Raw genomic sequence first — 19565 nt, forward strand, 5'->3', positions numbered from 1 at the left:
GGCAGTGAAGCGTAATATACCTGTTTAACTGAAAGACTGATGGCACACAGAATACATATTTTACATTTATATTCTAAAAGAGATCAGGCTGCTGAGAACATCAACTTTTTAAAATCTGAAATTGCCATTTTGCAATAATAATTTTGAGGTACTTTTACAAGATCAAGAGTGCTTCTTACTTCTATTCCATTCTCTGTCTAAAAACATGAATACGTGCATTAACAAATGTTGAGGAGGAATGCACCAAGAGCTCTCCCTGGAAAATCTGGCAGATGTATTTTCTTGTCTTCAGAACTTTGCAGTCTGATTCTGGATGGTTCACTGTTCTAGTCAGAGAATAAATTTTTGGGATACTCCCAGGGATACTTCAAGTGGTGCCAAAAACTTGTAGAAAAATAAAAGTATTTCCTTACATCCCTAACTGAATGGATTTCAGTATTTTATTTGTAAAAGATGCTTATGATAGCCTTCTATTAAGTCTTTTCCATCAGGAAGCATTACACTGCTGGACTCAGTGTGGGAATCAGGACAGGACTGAAATAAGCCTTCTCTTTGGGAGAAAGTTGTACTCCAGTTATAGCAAGTCCTTGTTTAATAAAGCTTATTTTGGGGGTGGGGGCGGGGGGGGGGGAGGGAAGCAGCTGCCTAATTCCCTCCTGCATGAATTACTCCCCCCGCCCCCAAGTCCTCATCTGCTACGTTAGATAACAAACGCTATCTCATTTCCTCCAATATTCCATTTGCCAACTTAATTTCTAGCAGTATACCAATATTCTTCCTGAATGAGCATCTATCTTGGATCCAGGTCACGATGAGCCTTTGCTGGGTCCTGTATATGGATGGCTGCCCAATGAAGATAAATTTTTCCTTGTAGAAATGCCACAATGTTCTTCCAAATAAACAACAGTTAAACTGCTGAGTTTGCATAGTTTAAGTCTTTTAAGTCTTTTTGATGCTAATCATTTTTAAAAATAAATGGGTTCTTGGGTCTTGTTTTGTTTTTTTAGACAGTTCTAAGAATGAGATAGGAAGATAGTCACCTTCCGCATCTCCATCAAGCGCTGAAGACAGATCATACATAGAGACTGTCATACATAGAGATTAGTTAATTCTTTCTTTTCTCAACTCCAGACCATTCAAAACACAAGCATCTGAATTGTTTCACCCCAAACAGCTCCTGCAGTTAATTAATAAGCACACACTATAACTAAGACTGTCTATACCAAAGACCCAGCAGCAATCACTATTTTTCCCTACTGCACAGTTGAGATCTATCAACAATCTAGGCCACAAACATCTGATGAAAGTAAGTTATCATGTGCTAATACAGAAAACTCAATACATTCTGCTTCTTGGCAAGGTGACTTTAGCAGCAATTTAAAGAGAGAAATCTCAGCTGTAATTCCATTCTCTCACATACACATCTTCCTGTTTTTCTAGAGATTTACAAGAATAGTAAAACTTAAACTGTACCAAAACAGAGGGTTTTGTTCCTAACTCATAGTATGAAGCAAGTCTTACCAATCGATTATGCAGAAAAAAATAACAGAATGGAAATGACAGCAGATTAGTCATAACTGCACAACACTAATTTTTGGCAGTAGCCCTGCATTACAACAAATGTTCAGCTTTCCATGCTGTATTCTCTTGCAGATTCATATTCAAGTAAAATCATTGCACTGATTAATGCCATTTTCAAAAACTTTTGAGCTCAAGGTTATACTGATCTTTCATTTTGGAAATGGGATACTTTTGCTAAAATATCTAATTAGGAATGTAGAATTTGCATGTTGTTCAGAGTTTGAAAATTCTAGCCCGAACATATAACGGGATTCTCATGTCATGTCTTTACTAAATTAGCTGAAATACTTGTTGAAAACCATTTGTCAAAGGGAAGCCAAAATTTAAGAAAATATCGTCTCGTCATTAGTAATTTTAGCAGTTAATAACTTAACTACTTTTCTTTGAGAAATTTACTTTCCGGAGCACCCCAAGTTATCTACAGGAGAAACACATCCCTCATCAAACATAAAGTGTAAAAAATTACCTCTGTTAAGATATGCCATTGAGTGAAACATGCCACAGAGCAAAAGCTTTGACTGCGTAGCAGCCACAGATGTATTCTGCAGCTAAGGATAAAGATCAAACTCCTTGCTGCACAAGACCTGCAAGATTTGGGTTTTCTAAGCTCAGAAGGTCATTTTATAAATTCTTTTGAACTTTAATCAGTGGTTTTGAAAACAGTCAAAGGAGTGTTTGCTTGGCTGAAAATCCTAATGACCTTTCATGAACATGGTATCAGTTCAAACACCTACTCAAGGTCACTGGCATTTCAGTGTCTGCTCAAGGTACAAGTGTTTCTTCCTTAAGAACTTCTTGAGTTTGATGCAAGTTTAGTCAGTTTCAAAGTATTAATTTCACATAGTAAATTTGTTACTATTTTTAGTCCACTTTTAGTGATATTTGTCTCATTTTCCTTTCATGTCTTCTCCTGTTGATGCAAAAAGAGGTTTACAGATGGGGAAAAGTGACTGTGCAGAAACTGACAAAATGCAGGCGCAAAAGGCGGCTGAAGGAACGAAAATATTATTGCTGTATTTTCAATTCTTATCATTCAAGTATTACTTATAGCAAGAGGTGGCAATGTCCTTCTAAACAAAAGATTACAATAGTAATAGCTTTTCTCTGAACTAGTTATAAGGCCCTTATTCCAGAAAGCTGGGAACATTCAAACAAGACTGTATTTAATGTTTGAAAAAAGACAATGCCAGTTTGAGATTTAGAAGAGAAAGCTCCACACAGCATCCAAGTTACACAATCATGGCATATGAAAGGCAACTGCCAGATTTAACTGGAAAACCCCTGCAAAAATTCCAATTCTGAGTAATGCAACACCTAAACATAAACAAAATAGAACAAATTATTTCTTAAAATCAAGCCCTACTCTGAAAAATAAAATAATATTCAGGTGTCTCCAATTTTATAATTATTTATGCAATAAAACTGCACAAAACTCCTAAGCACATTATTTTATTTTTCTTTCAAAAGACATATTCAAGCATAGTTTTCAAGTTTTGAAATTAATATGTTGATAAAAACTGTCCAAATTTCACTGACAATAAAAGTAGGATCAGTTGAGCATCAGTTGAACCAGACATTTTACTTCACAAGAAATAATACAGGAGTTCATCACAGTACCTTGTCTACATGGAAAATTAAATCCAGTTCACAGACATTTTCAAAACATTTGTCTAGTGTTTCCACGAATACCTGTAGAGGGGGAAAAAAGCCAAGGTCAAGCTTTAACAAACTCAATTGTTCCATTATGTGCGATGTTCAACAAAAGCAAATATGGAAAATAAACATCATGTAGATTTTAAGACATTAAAAGCACCCACAGAAATTATGTGGTTAACATTATTATGTCAATAATGTTACTTGTAGTCAGTTGGAGAGGGAGAAATTGTATGCACAAGTCATTTTATGTTATAACTCTGTTAAAAGACATAAAATGTAAAAAAAATAAGTTGCATCTTGGAAAAACAGTAACATAACTGTGCTACAATTTTCACAGCTGTGATTCAAAGCTTTCCTTCTCATTTCATTAGAACCCAATTACTAAGCAAAAACTTTTTTTTTTTTTAAAACCAATTACTACTTTGCAGGCATCTCTGTTAACCAGACTACAGTTAACTTTGCCACGCAGAGACATCCAGAATGGCTCCATGCAGGCTGGTAGGGTTTGTCAGCATCACTGCTTCTGGGAACAGTTCAGGGAGCAGTACAGCAGCTTTCACTTAGTTTAGACCTGCCCAATTCAGGAGGGACCATGGAAAAAGTAGCTTAGTATCACACCTGCTGATCCTTTCAAGGCATGCCACCACATAGACTCAGATAGGTCCAGCAGTGTGCACCCAGGTAAATAACCCTTCCTTGAATCTAGAATATAAAAGTTCACAAAGCAGAAAAATCCAAGCAACTGCTACAGTCCAGCCACTGATGATCTCTGCCGGATATGGGCTGTGTGTTACACTGCCCTGGTACCTCTGTAACACATTCCTTGGTACACAGTTTTAGTCCAATAACTAGAGCCTGCAGTTAAGCCAGATACTGAAAAGATGTCTATACTTGCATTCCAACAGTTCCTACAGAGTTACTATATTCATTATTAATCTATGAATATGAAATCAAATCTGTGCCTTTATTCTTTAGCAACCCAGTCTGTTCACAAACATTTAAAAATTGTCCAAGGTACTCTACAAATTCTAAGTGGTGAATCAGCTATTCTAGAAACTAGAGAGGACTTTGTTTTGGAGAAAACAGTACAAAAAGAATGATATGCAGTATTTGGTAAATCATATGATAAATTCCAGCGTCCAGTTTGCAAGGAACCATATCACTGAGATATTTAACAATATGATGAATAGGGCTGATGGCTAGCACAGATATAGCATGATTTTCAAAAGGTATTTTATTCATCACATTCTGTTGCTGCTAATTACCACTATTAATAATTGCCATTTTAAAGTCAAATTACATCAACTGATTTTCAGTGCATTTCAAATAAGGATTATTCTTTAATATCAATGCATAATTTAAACTAAGAACACTGAGCATTTTCATAAGCAGACTCAAGAGAGGGTCACTGACAACAATTAACAAACTAAATTGAGGGGTTTCTGTTAAATTTTACTGAAGCTAAACAAAGCAGACCTTTTTCTTCAAGTAGTAGTTAATTGCTGTGACAATAAGAGTCTTTATAAACAAGGTAGGCAAGCAAGTAAATAAATTATCTTAAGCAGCACAAACTACACAGTTCACAATTATGTGCAGCAACACTACTGACCAGAAATGCTCTCTCATTTTCCTTGTACCTTAGCAGAATGTGGATACAAGGACAGTGCTGTTTGACATTAGCTGCAGGAAGAAAATTGAAAATGCAGGATAAAGGTAACCTCTACCTAAAGGCTTCAATTATACAAGTTAACAGTTGAAGAGAAAATATTCCTCATAAATATTACTAAGTTTGCACACAGATCTATATATTCTTTGACATTCATGTAGTAACTTGAAAAACAACGTTACATACCAAAAAAAAAAAAAAAAAAAAAAACCACACAACCCCTTACAAAAGGCCAAAAGGCCCTAAAGAGATGTGTATTTAGAAGCAGTATGTGTGTCCACGTATCAACAGTATGTTAACTTTTGTGATCTTCTTCCAGCAAGTAGGACTTATCTCATAAACAACACTTGATTCATAGCTACAATGGTGACTTTTTAAACCTTTACTTGTTACATAGTGAGAACAGCGCGCAGCCTACAACTCTCAGATCTCTGCCTGCAATGCAGGACCATCAACACACACTAAACATTTTTGTAACGTAAGGGAAATCTACGGGCACTAAGCATTCTTTGGGTAGCGTTTTCACCAACTAAAGATTTCTAATGGAAACCTTTGAAACTTCCTCAATCTTCCATTCATGATGGAGAATTTGTCCAGACTAATGGCAACACTGATACAATACAGACCTATTATGAATTAGCGGTCTTTAAAAGCACTACTCTACATGGCAAACTATTTTTTACACTAACATTCCTTGTTCTGTTTTAAGACACCTCAGAATAATCAATGTTGTACATAAAATTAGAGCCACTTCGCTTCCGTTACAGTTTTGTTTGGGAGTCATATAAATTGCTTTAGCACAGCTTGTTATAATGAGCAGATACAGACTTTAAGTACTTCAGTACTTACTTCAGATGTGTCAGACTTGCAGATCAAAATAACCAGAAGAGAAAATACACCAATTGTTTTTTGGGGGGGGGGGGAAGTAACCCACCAGCTCAAGAGTACTTTGTGATGTTATCAGACAAGACAAACCACCAGACTTTACATGAATCACAAAATCACGATCTGAGAGATTGCTGACTTTCAAAGAACTTCTAAAAGGAAAAAAAAGTAACAACAGAAACAAATTCTAGTGCAAAAGAAAAAAAAAGAAATAAAAGAATTAAAATGAAAATAAACTGTCTCAAACCAAGACCAGGAAAATAAAGATGCAAGAGTAAATTCACATTCACTAAATAATTATGAAATGAAAGTGAATTTCTAGCTCCCCCTTGTGCTTAGTTTTTGATATTGTAGTCTTTCACAATTTGAAGAAAACAAAGCTCATGCACACCTCCATGCAAGAAAGGGGGGAGGGGGGGGACAAAAAACAAAAAAAAACCCTTCCTTTCATAGCAAATAAACTTTAATAAAGCCAGATATACACTGGAGAGTAAACCATAAGAATCAAAATATCAAATTATTATTTGATACACACACAACAACAGAATGCAGGAGCTCACTGTACTCAGTAATATGTCAAAAAACCTAAGACGTCATCTTTACCATGAAGAGCCTATTTTTTAATTAGGCAAATACTAAGACAAAAGAATAAAACACATTCAGATTGGGAAGATAACAAGCTAACTGAAAAAGCAGATACCTAATCAATTAAATGCATCTGATGCTAGATGCTATCAACTACTGTCAAATACTAATAAGAGCAGGTGCAAAAGATGAAGCATAAGAGAGTCAGGCATGACTCAGGTCAAGAAGATCTCACCCTCCTTTCTAGGCTAAATAGCAGTGGTAAACATCAAGAGAGAATTAATTCAGTCTGCCCATAGAAGATCCTCCCTTCACTGCTTTTTACTGTTCAAGCACTACTTGAAACCTCCAACTAGTTTAAAACATAACAATCTTATAATACAGCTTGTTCTCCATACACAAGCCTGATTTCTCTTCTGCTTTGACAGGACCTGTGCTAAGTTATCCCTTGCATATCATCGCAAGCATCCGAGATCAGCTGCAGCACTTTCATGGCCTTTTTAATGGGGAAATCCTTGGAGCAGCCACTGCATTTTCCCACGCTTACACAGTATGCTGTAAAACAACAAGCCTTGGCACCTGATATTGCAGCTTTCTTTCAATAAATTTAAAAAACTAGCATTCACATTCCACAGAGCAGGCCTAGATTACAGCATAATGGAAAGACTGTAGAAGTTGTTCTCTCTGGCTGATCAAAACAAAAGTGTGTTAGCTTTCAAGGCTAACACTTTCAAGGTTAAAACGCCAAACAAAGCGTTCTTTCCATTCTAGTTTTCATCCTGCCCTTTACCTTCCACTCAACCCCGGTCTAAACTAAAAGCCTTTGCTTAGAACTAGTTGGGTATTCTTCTACCAAAAGAGGTTTCCCAGACACTTGCCTCTCCTTCTCTTATTTCAATTAGCATAAAAGCATCTCTGGTCAGGATGATTTATCATTAAGAACTGAGAAATCCACCTTTCAAAATGAACTGAACTGTATTTTTCCCTACACACCTTAATGAACAACAGCAACTTGCAAGATTATCCACAGCTTCCTCAGGAAGACAGTGATCTCACTGACTTAGCTACTTGCTGAGACAATGCACCTTGAAAGTACAGCAATGGGTTAAAAATCTTAAAAAATGTTTAAGTTGATGTAAGCATTTACGTGCTTTAGGGTAGTTAGGTACCACTGGAAATTTCATTCAATTTTTCCTCATGCCAGTCTACAGCTACTTAGAATTTTCTGTGTATTTTATTTCCATGTGTTTTAACATTACACTCCATTGACAAATGGGAAGAGTCTGAAATAGCTACAGCTAATCACATAATTTACACCGAGTCCAAAAGACTGTAAAACCTACCAAGCATGGTACAGATGCTGACCTACCTCCCATCCAATTAATTAAAACCAACAACAAATAGAACCTTACAAGCGTTTTTATTAAGAAAGAAAGATACTTATGCTGTTCAGATATTGCAGAATGTGTCTATGGGCAAGGATGAAATAAGAATCCAGAAAAACAATTTCTGTCTCTGCTACCCACACACCCACTTGGAAAGATAATTTGGATCCACTGTCCAGAACAGCACTAAACACTGAAGAGCTGTTCTCAACACTAATAGGTCACTCTGAGAAGCTGTTCTTGGTGAAAGGTCTGCAGGGAATTGTGAAGCCTTTGAGGCTCACGGTGCTTTTTGCAGTGAAATAATCAATAGATAGAGGCCCATGCCTCAAGACACCACAGATTTTAGTCATGTAATAAATCAATTTTCTTGATGTGCAAGCTTTTAAAGGTTATAATATTCCAAATACATGTATGCAATGCGAATGTAGTTCAAACAATTTATTACTATTGAATCAAGTTTTAAAACACTTAGCTATAAGTGAATGAGATAGAGACATGTTTTGATGTAATGACATACATCATTTTGGGCAGGGGCTGTGGGGGAAAATTTTTCACCACACCTGACTACACTAACAAACTTTAGTGAAATTGTTCACATACAAATTTAAAGTTGAAAAACCACTAGTGTAGTCAAGAGTTCTCTTGACAATAAAAGCATATTACCCGACACAATTTTCCTTGCTGAACTGGTACAGACATATTTACCAGCTTAAGTCATACATGCCTCAACAGAAAGTAGTTGAATAGTATTTACAATCATTTGCTAAAGCATAACTGACTATAAGCTCTTAAACCACAAGGATATTTTGGTAAGTTTTAGCCAAAGAGGAACTGGATGTTTTAATCTGATAACATACACACATATAAATACGTACACACACACACACACACACACTTACTACATAGTGGCAGCTTTATGTATCAAAGTTCTTAATCTAAACTTGTCTTGATTGAAGTCTGAACTGCACCATGTTGAACTGAACATTTCTGGAGCCAAAACAAGGCCTTGCAAAGCTGCAGCAAAAAAATGGCTGATGAATGCTCAGTAGCTTTCATATGAACTGTTTTCTTACTTTATCAACAACTTGGGAAACAACTTTTTCAAGGAACATCCAGAAAACTGCAAAATATCTAAAAGTAATACTCTGCACTTCGGGTGTATTCATAGTATAAAAATCACCTTCACTTTCAGAAAAAGGTCAATGTTAAATATCAGAATTCTAAGGTACATAGAAGTAGAATTCCACTTAAAAGAAAACAAAACACTTACTTGTATTAGGTCTAAAATGCCAAGTTCACTTTCTGAAGAATCCACACAGAAGACAAAATACAAGGTGGCATAGTGTCGGTAAATTAGTTTGTTGTCGGATCCACCTATTAATCTAAATGGGAAAGAAAAGAAGAAAGCTTAGTCAGCATCTCAGGATAAGCTGGGCAAACCCCCAAAGTTTTTTCAGTTAATAGGAGGCCTATTGTTAATGGCTGAAGCTTTCCCAAATCCAACTACACAACAGCTTTTATTTTGTGATATAATTAAAATGGAAGAAAAACAACAAATCATCAAGAGAGCCCAAGTTACATTTACCACACAAGCACAGTTACTGTTATCCATATGAATATTAACTATGCTGACATATGCACCTTTGTATTACAATCAATTCAAAGAGATCACGCAAGCTACTGTTCATCCAAAAATGGTTACTAGATGTAATTCCATGACACACTAGTGGGCACTGTACAGACATTAATCTGCATTACTAAGAATAGAGCATATGCCTAAGCATCATTCCCTGCCCTTCTCAGAGAAGAAAAATATAATGCAGACTGGTATTTGGATTAAAGAAAAAAGCCTTAAATTGGGTTTATGGTGTGCATCATAACCAAGAATGTGTAACATTGTTGTGCTATATAATATTTGATAGTACAAGACAACTGTACTCCAACCAATTGCTTATGATGCAATGTTAAAGTGCACAAAAATTTAATTTCTTCTATTGCTCACTGAACATCAAGTTAGTGAACAAAAAGAGATCTCTAAGCAGATATGTACGTTCACTCTTCTGCTGTAGCCTTCCCCAAGGAGATACATATATCTGTGAGATGTTCTTTAGATCATTAACATTTGCTGTCAGTGGTATGAGTGCTGAAGTGAAAGTGAAGTGAAAATAATTTGTAGCCTAGAGCTACACAACTATGAAGCTCATAATTCTCCCTTAACACTGTACCAGAACTGGATCGCAAGCCCTGTGAATAATAAAGCATCCCTGTATTTTTTGTCTTTATCACAGGAAGTGTGTAGAGGCAGGGGGAGTGGGGGGGGGGAGTGCAAGGAGTAACAAATCTTCCAGGATACTTTTGCTTAAGCACTTCGCCTTGCATTAATTCATGCTTGAGGGAGAAAACAAAACAGAACTTTGATCCTAAACAGCAGAAATTACATTTAAGTAATATCAGGCAAAAAAAAAAATCACAAACAAATTTAGAATTGGAAAGAAATTACATGTAAAGTTTCCTCTTTTGTGCATATTTACCCAATTCATCCATATGCTTCAGTACACAAAGTTAGCATACAGTTACTGTTGAGGACTTTGGGCAAACCATAAAACAATCCCTGCCCTGAGAAAAAAAACCAAAAAAAATATATTGAAATGGCAACTCTAGAAAACAGGCAGCAGGAGGAAAGCTGGACTTGTATCCTCTTCCTCTTGGGTTTTTTTTGCTGCATAGCTATGATTTTTTGAAAGCCACGAATGGCTTGTCTTTCACTTTCAGAATTCAATCCAGCATGTTTCCAGCTTGTAACTACCTCCAAAAACAGAATCACAGAATCAAAATCTACAGCTGAGCACTTGAAAGAGAAGGATTTTAGTAAAAATAATAAATAATTAGGGTTCATCTTGATCAGGAAAAAGACATCATAGCTGACATGGTACAGGTCTACGTTTAACCATGACTCTGCATACAGTAAATTCAGGCATTAACACATTAGCTTTCAGCCATTAGAAATTTCCATTAATAGAGATTATGACAGTATGTTAAGTGTTCTGTGTTTATACAGAATATCATAAGTTTGCTCCATCAACTATGGCCCCTTTTCCTAGAAGGCGGTTTTTCGTAACTATTTAGCCTTCATGACCCAAAATAAAATACTCCTCTATTTCAGAATTTCATTTAATTAAAGCAAGGCCACACAAACAAAAAAAAGGAGACATGATCCATGAAAGTATATTTTGGGTGTGCCTTCTTAAAAAAACAAAAAACAAAAAACAAAAAACAAACACACAACAACAACCAACAACTAACCTTTATAATCTATACTTCAGAAGAAAAATCATGCAAAAAGCATTAGCCTAAGCATGTATCTAAAACATCTGGCCCTGAGACATTTTAGCCAATAATTTTAAGGGGACCTTTGCTCAAAATACAAGAAGAACAAATCAGGTTCAGAAAGTGTTAAACAAGGAACCTTGGGATTGACTACTAACAGCTAACATTTAAAACTCAGCTTGGTCTATCTATACTAGTAAAAAAGTCTTGATTAAAATATGCTAACTAGTGCAGTTTTAAAGATATCTTTTTCCTAGTTCATACAGCAAGCTTGAACTTTGACATAAAGGTAGGGAAAATTGTTACTGGAGACTGTCCACTCAAATTTTAGGAGCTCAGATCTAAACACCAGCTACAAAATATTCAAGCTTTCTCAGTGGATAGGACAGCTGCCAATACCTCTTAGAATAAGGCCAGAAATCTTAAGCCAGACTATAAGGAAGTTGGTTAGGTATCATCTGCCTGTTTCTTCCCCACCTTGTGTCTGAAATACTTCTATAGCCACTAACTCAATTACAGCAGTAGAAAAAAGAAGTTTTATTGCTTAACTCAGTTACATTTACATACATTTCAGTAGTAAAGAATATGTATACTTAGTGCTGATATAACATTGTTACTGGTGCATTAAAATATTTCAAGTGACATGATGCTTACATTACAACTGCAAAAACAGTTATGCCACAAGCAGTAGTGATAATCTTTGCTAGATGAAAAATATTGGACATTTATTTTGAACTTTGTACTTACAAGCCTCCTTCTAGGAAATTACAAACATTTTCATCACGTTTCGATACTAAATGGAAAGTTTCTCTGATAATTTGTTGCTGTGTATCTTCACTCTGCAAAAGAAAACATTTTTTGATGTGAATCTAAAATGAATTAATTAGCAATGCACAGCACAGACCACTAATAAATACAATGCAAAGTATATGAGCATCCTCAAACTATCAAATTTTGATGCCTTAAGTCTGCTAAGCGACAAGCTGCACATTATTTTTATGTCATTTCAACACCTCTGGTAAAAAGAGACATTTTTGCAAGTTAAATTGAACTAGCAGAGTACTAAATTACTGTGAAAAACCTGTGAAAAAAGTGACTCTTTTTAAGAAGCTTAAACAAACACAAAGACTTAGAAATAATTCCTTCAAGTAAATATGAAATATTCTGAAGTATTCAGACGTTTTTATATCTCCACTGTAGGCTGAATGTTTACAGACACACTTTGAAATTCATTTCAGCCACTACCAGGGCGAAAACACAGCCTCACAGCTTGTGGGGAAAAACAAACAAACGAACAAAAAAACACCTCAAACCCACAAAACATCACTCTTTCTGAAACAGGTCACACTACAATGGTATCATGAGCAGCACCTTCTGTTAAGCCACTAACTTACCTTCCAACAGTCTTTTATTGATCACATCACTTCTAAAGTCTGAATTCACTGGTACCTTCCTAAGTTCCCACTGTAACTGTCCTTCTACCACCGCACACATTCGCATGTTTTTCCTACCCTTCTAGAAGGGCAGGCTCATTTTCAACAAGTCTATAGTCCACTTCAGCAGCCAAAAAAAATTACATGCAACTCTTCAGATCCTGTGTTTATTTTATAGCACAGAGCCCCGAAGTCACCAAACATAAGAGTTACTCCCCCAACCATCCGAGAGTATAACTCAGCATTTTAAACCATTACATGAACAAACATTCTTTGTTGAGGTGGTGCATGTATCTTAAAAGTGACTTCAGCCAAAACAGTGCAGTCCCTTGCGTGACTGCTAATGAAACAAAGCCTGGCATCAGCCTGGTTCATATTTATTCCCCTCAAATTCATGTGTTATTTTACAAACAAGCTCTAGAACACACAAAGACATTTACGAAAAACATCAGCAGAAGTAAATTGTTCCATGAAGCACAGATCAAGCAATACCGGGTTCCTTTGCTTTTATAGCCTGTGTTCCCTAAATTATGCCTGCCTTGCTCTAGTGCAGTAACTTCACCTTCTTCCCCCATGTTTTCTGACATCAGGAAAGAGATAACATGCATCTTCTTCCCTTAAGAAACTGAGATACATACTTCTCAGTAATTAAAGCATAACTTCTGTATTCACAGAATCTGCCTTTACTTTCAATGTTACTCACAAACTTGTTCTGAACTTTGAAGTTAGGCCACTGGTCTATATTTTACAATATAAAACCACGGCACATACATCTTCCCATTTAATGGCTGAGAATTATTATTACTCTACTTAACTGCAAAGAATTATTAACTTAATCTTATCCAGGAGCAACACTTCCAATCTTCTGTATCAGGCAAAAAAAAAAAAAAAAAAAAACACACAAAAAACACACAAAAACCAAAAAACCCAAAACCCCCCAAAAAACAAAAAACAACCCCCCAACCCCCCAAAAAAACAAAAAACAAAAACCCAAAAAACAAACCCACCAACCCAACCCACCAACCCAACCCACCAACTGCAAACAAAAAGCAAACAAAAAGCAAACAAAAAGCAAACAAAAAGCAAACAAAAAGCAAACAAAAAGCAAACAAAAAGCAAACAAAAAAACCCCACCACACACGCATGTTCTATCGGTTTTGTTGTCACCAAGGAAACAAATGCATCTTTCACAGATCTGACTCAAATTAATCTCTCAAAAAGGAGAGACACTTCCACTTGTAAAAAGAAATGGAGATTTCCCTCTAATACTGGTTCAATTGATATCAAAGTGCACATAAGTTTCAAAAACTCCATAAATAATCCTATGTTATTGAAGCCACACACAAAAAGATAATTAAGACAACAGTTACACCTGTTTATATACACCACAAAGATTTAGAAAAATCACTTAAGTTAGCACAATGCAAAAATAGTTTGTTTGCAAACCACAGACTGCTAACTCTGGACAAGAATATTGACCTAATTTTTAGTTTAGCATATTATGTAAATTTTCAAATCTGCAAAGTGCTTCTTTTATACAAGCATATTAGCATACTGCATGCACTGAAGATTTCTTCTAATTCCAATGATTAAAGTAACTGGAGTAGACTGTAGCTCACAAGAAGAATTTGATTTTCTCCCACCATTCACTTCTCTCCTTTCCGCACCCAAGACAGTGCATTTAACAACATTAACAAAAGACACAAAAAGTGAAATTACAATGGAAACTGAGAATGGAAGTGAACTACTTCACATTAATTCCGGTTTTACATACCAATGTCTTTCATCTACCTATCCTACCAATTAACTGTTACCTTCAGACTGACAGGAAAAAAAGAAAAGAAAAAGACTTTTTTTAGTAATTTACTGCAACTCTGCAGTCAAAGTCATCATGAAAGGAGTGGGGATGCACACAAGAGGAATGATTGCTTATCAACATAGGTAAGTGAGACTGCTTTATTTGGATTTTTGAATTTGAAATGGTAAATGAAAGATATCAGCATGGTAACCCAATTCAGGAGAAAGAAGAAAACTGGTTTAAAAACATGTGTTAGAATTTCTCAATATTGTCCCTCCTATGACACAGGATGAAATTCAGTCACCCATGGCAATGACCTGTATCAGTTACACTCCTTTATTAAAATGCCTGATGGTGCAACCTGAACTCTCACAGTCCTTGTTTCTGCTCAGATGTGTACAAAGTAAGACATACCCCTTCCAATAAAGTTAAATATGACTTTTTGTAATGGCCAGAATTGTAAATAACTAGCTACAAATAAGAGTAAGTAACAGCATTACTGAAAAAGAATAATTTTGTTTATTTAACTCTGAGAAGCATCATATGTTTTCTGAGAAGCATCATATGTTTTCTTGTGTTTTATGTCCAAGGTCAGCCCATGCAGAATTTTGTCTGCTTGTTAGGAAATGCAGTACACAATTAAAACATTATCTTAAAACCTCTGATTCTTGAATTAAATCAACTGTTTTCAGTTTGTTTCTTAACTCCCTGTGGCTACACTTTCTTTTCCTTTAGACCAAGTGTTTACACTCCATTTTCTGAGCTGCTCTGAAAGTTATTTCCTCCCCGTAAAAGAATATATTTTTTCAATCCATTACATTTCCTTGTGTCAGAATTATTTTTGCTTTCTGAAAGTTTTAAAAGGAAAAGCTTCTGCTTATTGACCAATTACTTTTAAAGGTCCTATAAAATTGTATTCTCATCTTCCCAACTCTAACACCGCCGCCACAGTGTGGAGACATGTAGCACTACATCAGGGATGCAGAAAGTTAGCCTAAAAAGCAGTACTGAGTTTGTAGTAGTGATCCCACAAATAAGATTGGAGAACCTAATTTGCCCTTGACGGAGGCTGCCTTCTATTACCTTCAGAACTACTAAAACATAGTTTCCAGGAAAAATAACATTTGATGGGAAAACAGCTTTCTTTACGGTCTCATTTTGTCACCGAAATCGCCTCTCAAAAAATCCCAGCGCCTTCTATTTTTTCCCTTCTCTAAGCCCACGTAACTGTCTTTAAGCACAAAACAGCAGACAGCAACACCCGGCAAAGCAGCCGGGGTGAGACCTGGAGGCGGCCTGCCCCCAGCAGAGGGCCGAGCTGTCCCCGTTTACAGGTTGTGCCAGCTGCGCCCCTCAGTTACTAATTAAGGCGAGGCGCGGGGAAGCAGCAGCAGGCAGGAGCAGCGCCGCCCGCTCCCGGTTCTGCGGGACGCGGCCACGTTCCCAACTGCGCCGCCCGAACCGGCAGCCCCCAGAGGCCCGCGACCCGCCGGGCACACCCCGGAGCCGCCCCACGCCGCGGGGGCCGCCCCAGCCCCGAGCCCCCCCGGGGAGCCCCGCAGCGGCCCGGCCCGCCCCGGTGCCCGGCGCCGCCCGTACATAGCGCTGGTAGAACTTGGAGAGCCGCGGCTTGCCGTGGTTGTTGAAGATGAGGATGGCTTTAATCATGGTGGGGCCGCGGCGGCCGGGCTGGCTGCGCTGTGCTCCGCCCTGCCCTCCCCTCCTCCCGCAGGGCGGCGGCGGCGGCAGCTCGCGCGCCCACGTCGCCCTCAGCCGTAGCCGTTAGCGGCGGAGCGGCTCTCGCTGCACGTGACCCGCCGCCGCGTCACCTAGCGGCCGGGCGGGCGGCGGCGGCCCTCGAGGGACAAAATGCCTTGCAAAGCGAGCTCGTTAATGCGGCGTCTTTCGTCACTTCCGCCGGCGTCTTGCCGGGAGCAGTATGGCGGAAGCTGGGAAGTCGCCGCGTGTCTCGCCTGAGAGCGAGGGGCGAAGGAAGGGCGGGGAGGACACCCAGGAGGGCGGAGGCGCGGCAGGGGCTGCCGACCCCGCCCCCCTCTCAGCTGTCTCGCCGGGCACCGAAGAACCCGCCGGCGACACTAAAAAGAAAAGTAATGGGGGTAGAAATCGTTATTGAGCAAGGTGGGGGGGCGGTGCTGCTGCTGTGATGGGCAGGCGCACTGGCCAATGGGCGGTGGGAGCGCGTGGTTCCGACCAATGAGGGGGGCGGGGGCGGGCCTCGCGCGGCGCCGCTAACGCCCGCTGCCTCCGCAGTCGACGTGCTGCTGAAGGCGGTGGGGGACACCCCCATCATGAAGACCAAGAAGTGGGCGGTGGAGCGCACCCGCACCATCCAGGGCCTCGTCGACTTCATCAAGAAGTTCCTCAAGCTGATGGCCTCCGAGCAGCTGGTACGGGGGGGCCGGGCCGGGCCAGGGGCAGCAGCCCCTCTTCACCCCACTTGCCTCCGCTTGCCTGGGTGCTCCTGGGTATCGCAGGGGCAGCAGGGGAGCTGGTGCAGAAGAGGGGTTTGCACTTGGCAGTGGATTCAAGTTGCTGGAGTAATGGCTTTACAGGGAGACTGAGTCTAGACCGTGGCTCCTAGCAGGAAACTTGGTGTAAGGGCAGCAGTAAAACTCTTCAAAGGATGTCCCACGGTATAATGCTGAGATGAGCCATAGCTGCCAGAAGCAATACCATGTGGACATGATCTGACTGTAGTTTGAGCCTCTGTATTTTTTTACTCTGTCTTCATTTTTTCTCGTCTGATGCTGTCATGCAGGATGGAGCTGTGTGCCTCTTGTGCAGCAATGCATTTCAGTGAAAGGTTCATATTGCAGTACAGCTCTAAAAGTCAGGTATATGGAGAAAGTGTTCAAGGCTCTAAAGTGTTTGGGATTGCCTTTCTGAATACTGGTGGCTGTTTCCTTCACTTTTTTTTTTTCTTTTCCCCCAAACAGTTTAAGACTACTGTCATAGAACAGATTTTTTTTTCTCTTTTAAAATGGGTAGTTTGGAAATATTTGCTTTTTAGCAAACCCAGTGCTGATATTGAGTTCATTCCTCCTAAGAAGTCCTGGTGCCCTTCTGGTAAAATAAAAGCTGAAATAGCTGGAACAGATATACAAATACAATTGCATTAATTTTGCAGTTAGTAGTAAACTCTTAAAATCCATATACTTCAAAGTTTTCATTTAAGATAAAGTTAAAGCTAGATTTGTTAAAATATGCAACTGCATAGCTAAAGTATCAGATAAAATCACTCTCCTTGGTCTGGTGGCTATTTAAATCTACATGTGTAAACAGCTTTGCTAACAATCTATTTCACCTAGTGATCAGTAGAAGGGTTTTTGTTGTTTTTCTCCCTCCTCCCGTCCACCCCCAAGGACCCAGGGATTAACATCTCAAAGAAGAGTTCAGATTTTTTTCCCTTGCTGGTGGATATTCTCAAGTTAACTGCAACCTCATTGACTGAGCAAAAAAGGTAGCAGCACAGAGTCTTCCAGTGTGGTTTCACCTTAAGGCTAACTTCAGGAACAAAGCCCTAGGAATTTTATGACTTTCTTTGAAAATAGTGTATTGATATCCTACCACACATGGCCCTCTTGTGCTGTGGATCCCAAGGCTCTCTTTTTGATGCTGTTTAATAGCTACTATGTATGTGTATATACTTGGAGCAGGAAGTGTGAAGGATGACTTCAAAAAAGAACGAAATAATTGTAGTTTCTGTGAATGTTCTTCTAATTGAGCAAACTTACAATAGTGGGAATGAGTTGGATACCCAAAATAAGAGCAAGAACTAAACTATTGAGTTAACTTCACACTGCCATATGAGAGACTAAGGGTGAGCTTGCAGAAGGCAGCAGTGGGCACACTTGCTTTGGCCAGTTAGACATGACTCCTGGAAGTCATGTTGCCCCGCTGCACCAAAGTGAAAATACTAACCAATGGTAGTTTGATGCGGATTTTAAAGATTACAAAATAAATGGGGAACAGAGGATAAATTTACCCACCCCTGGCTGAAGAATGTTTCTTCTATATGCCTTACAGGGAGATCTTCATCTTCTGTTTTCTTTCCTTGCAGTTTATATATGTGAATCAGTCTTTTGCTCCATCCCCAGACCAGGAAGTTGGGACCCTCTATGAGGTGATTTTTATTTTGAATATCCTTTCTAAATGTACTTAACAGAATCTGTCAATATAATTCTGTCACTTTAAATATGCTATTGTGCCTAGCTATGCTGGTAGTACCTTGGATTTAGTGTAATATAGTTGATGTTCATGGATCTGTATTAATATGATTTAAAGTGACATTATTTCATACAATCTCTGGAAAAGCAATCCTTCATGTGCAGTATGTTATCATGCCTCCAATTATGATAAACTTTCTTATGACTAGCACTATTTCATGACGCATCTATCTAGTTTGGTTTTGTTTTACTTCATGTATGTGCTAGCCCATGAATAATCTAACTTTTTTTTTTTCCTCCCCTCTTGCAGTGTTTTGGAAGTGATGGCAAGCTTGTACTGCATTATTGCAAAACTCAGGCGTGGGGATGACTTGCAGGCAATACAGCTGTTTAGGTGCAATCTTCAGAAATGGAAAAGGGACTAACCTTCAGAAACTCTGCCTATAAACATACAGAAAGAAGGATTTTTTTTACGTTTCTGCCTATGACAATACCTTTCTAAAAATGATGCAGATGAATAGCATAAAAGAAGAGCTACCTAGGCTATCCAATCATGTAACTTTCTTCTAGTGCCATCTGGGATGCAGAAATCTGCATGTGCCATCTGTAGAATAGAGCCAGCTCTCTTGCTGCTGAGCTCCCAGTTGCTGTATTTGAAGGGAAACTGTTTAATGTCTTGAGGACTGGACCACTCTCTGTCACTCGATGTGCTGTACTGAAGATAGAACTTCTTTTTATTAAAAGGGATATTTATTGCATATATGGACTGGGATTCAGTTTATTTCTGACGTGACGTGTTATGTGCTTTTTTTTTTTCTTTGTGAAGTCTTCATCTTGAACATGCACTATCTGATGTCATTTCAAGAAAGTATTTTGAATTTTTCTCATAATTAATATTTAGGTATTTGTATATAATTTAATTATTTCACCTTGTGCCTTCCTCACATTGTCAGTGCAAGTATGTCATTTATATTTGTTCAATTTTTAACTTAAATTAACAGTATGATGATATGCCTCAGAAATATTTTCTTCCCCCCGCAATTGTGTAGTAGTTTGTTG

The 19565-nt window shown here is 38.4% G+C and overlaps 2 protein-coding genes across 3 annotated transcripts in view; one reads left to right on the forward strand and one right to left on the reverse strand.

The window, feature by feature from the left end:
* Positions 1-16139, reverse strand: part of AP3S1 (adaptor related protein complex 3 subunit sigma 1) — a 32371-nt gene extending 16232 nt beyond the window's left edge. Inside the window, exons 1-4 of one of the 2 annotated variants that reach the window (XM_067316084.1) lie at positions 15919-16139; positions 11836-11927; positions 9032-9143; positions 3199-3270 (exon numbers count right to left, since the gene is read on the reverse strand). In XM_067316084.1, coding sequence (XP_067172185.1) covers positions 3199-3270; positions 9032-9143; positions 11836-11927; positions 15919-15987 — 345 coding nt within the window. In that variant the 5' untranslated portion in view covers positions 15988-16139. The remainder of the gene's footprint in view (positions 1-3198; positions 3271-9031; positions 9144-11835; positions 11928-15918) is intronic. The other variant, XM_067316083.1, reaches the window with a different exon arrangement.
* Positions 16140-16249: 110 nt separating this feature from the next.
* On the forward strand, positions 16250-19264 carry ATG12 (autophagy related 12). Its single transcript, XM_067316113.1, has 4 exons — positions 16250-16427; positions 16591-16727; positions 18401-18463; positions 18817-19264. Exons 1-4 carry the CDS (start codon positions 16259-16261, stop codon positions 18874-18876), a joined length of 429 nt encoding a protein of 142 aa, XP_067172214.1. The 5' UTR covers positions 16250-16258; the 3' UTR covers positions 18877-19264.
* The last annotated feature ends 301 nt before the right edge of the window (positions 19265-19565 follow it).

The sequence above is a fragment of the Apteryx mantelli genome, chromosome Z (assembly GCF_036417845.1).
Source record: "Apteryx mantelli isolate bAptMan1 chromosome Z, bAptMan1.hap1, whole genome shotgun sequence".
Classification (NCBI taxonomy): domain Eukaryota; kingdom Metazoa; phylum Chordata; class Aves; order Apterygiformes; family Apterygidae; genus Apteryx; species Apteryx mantelli.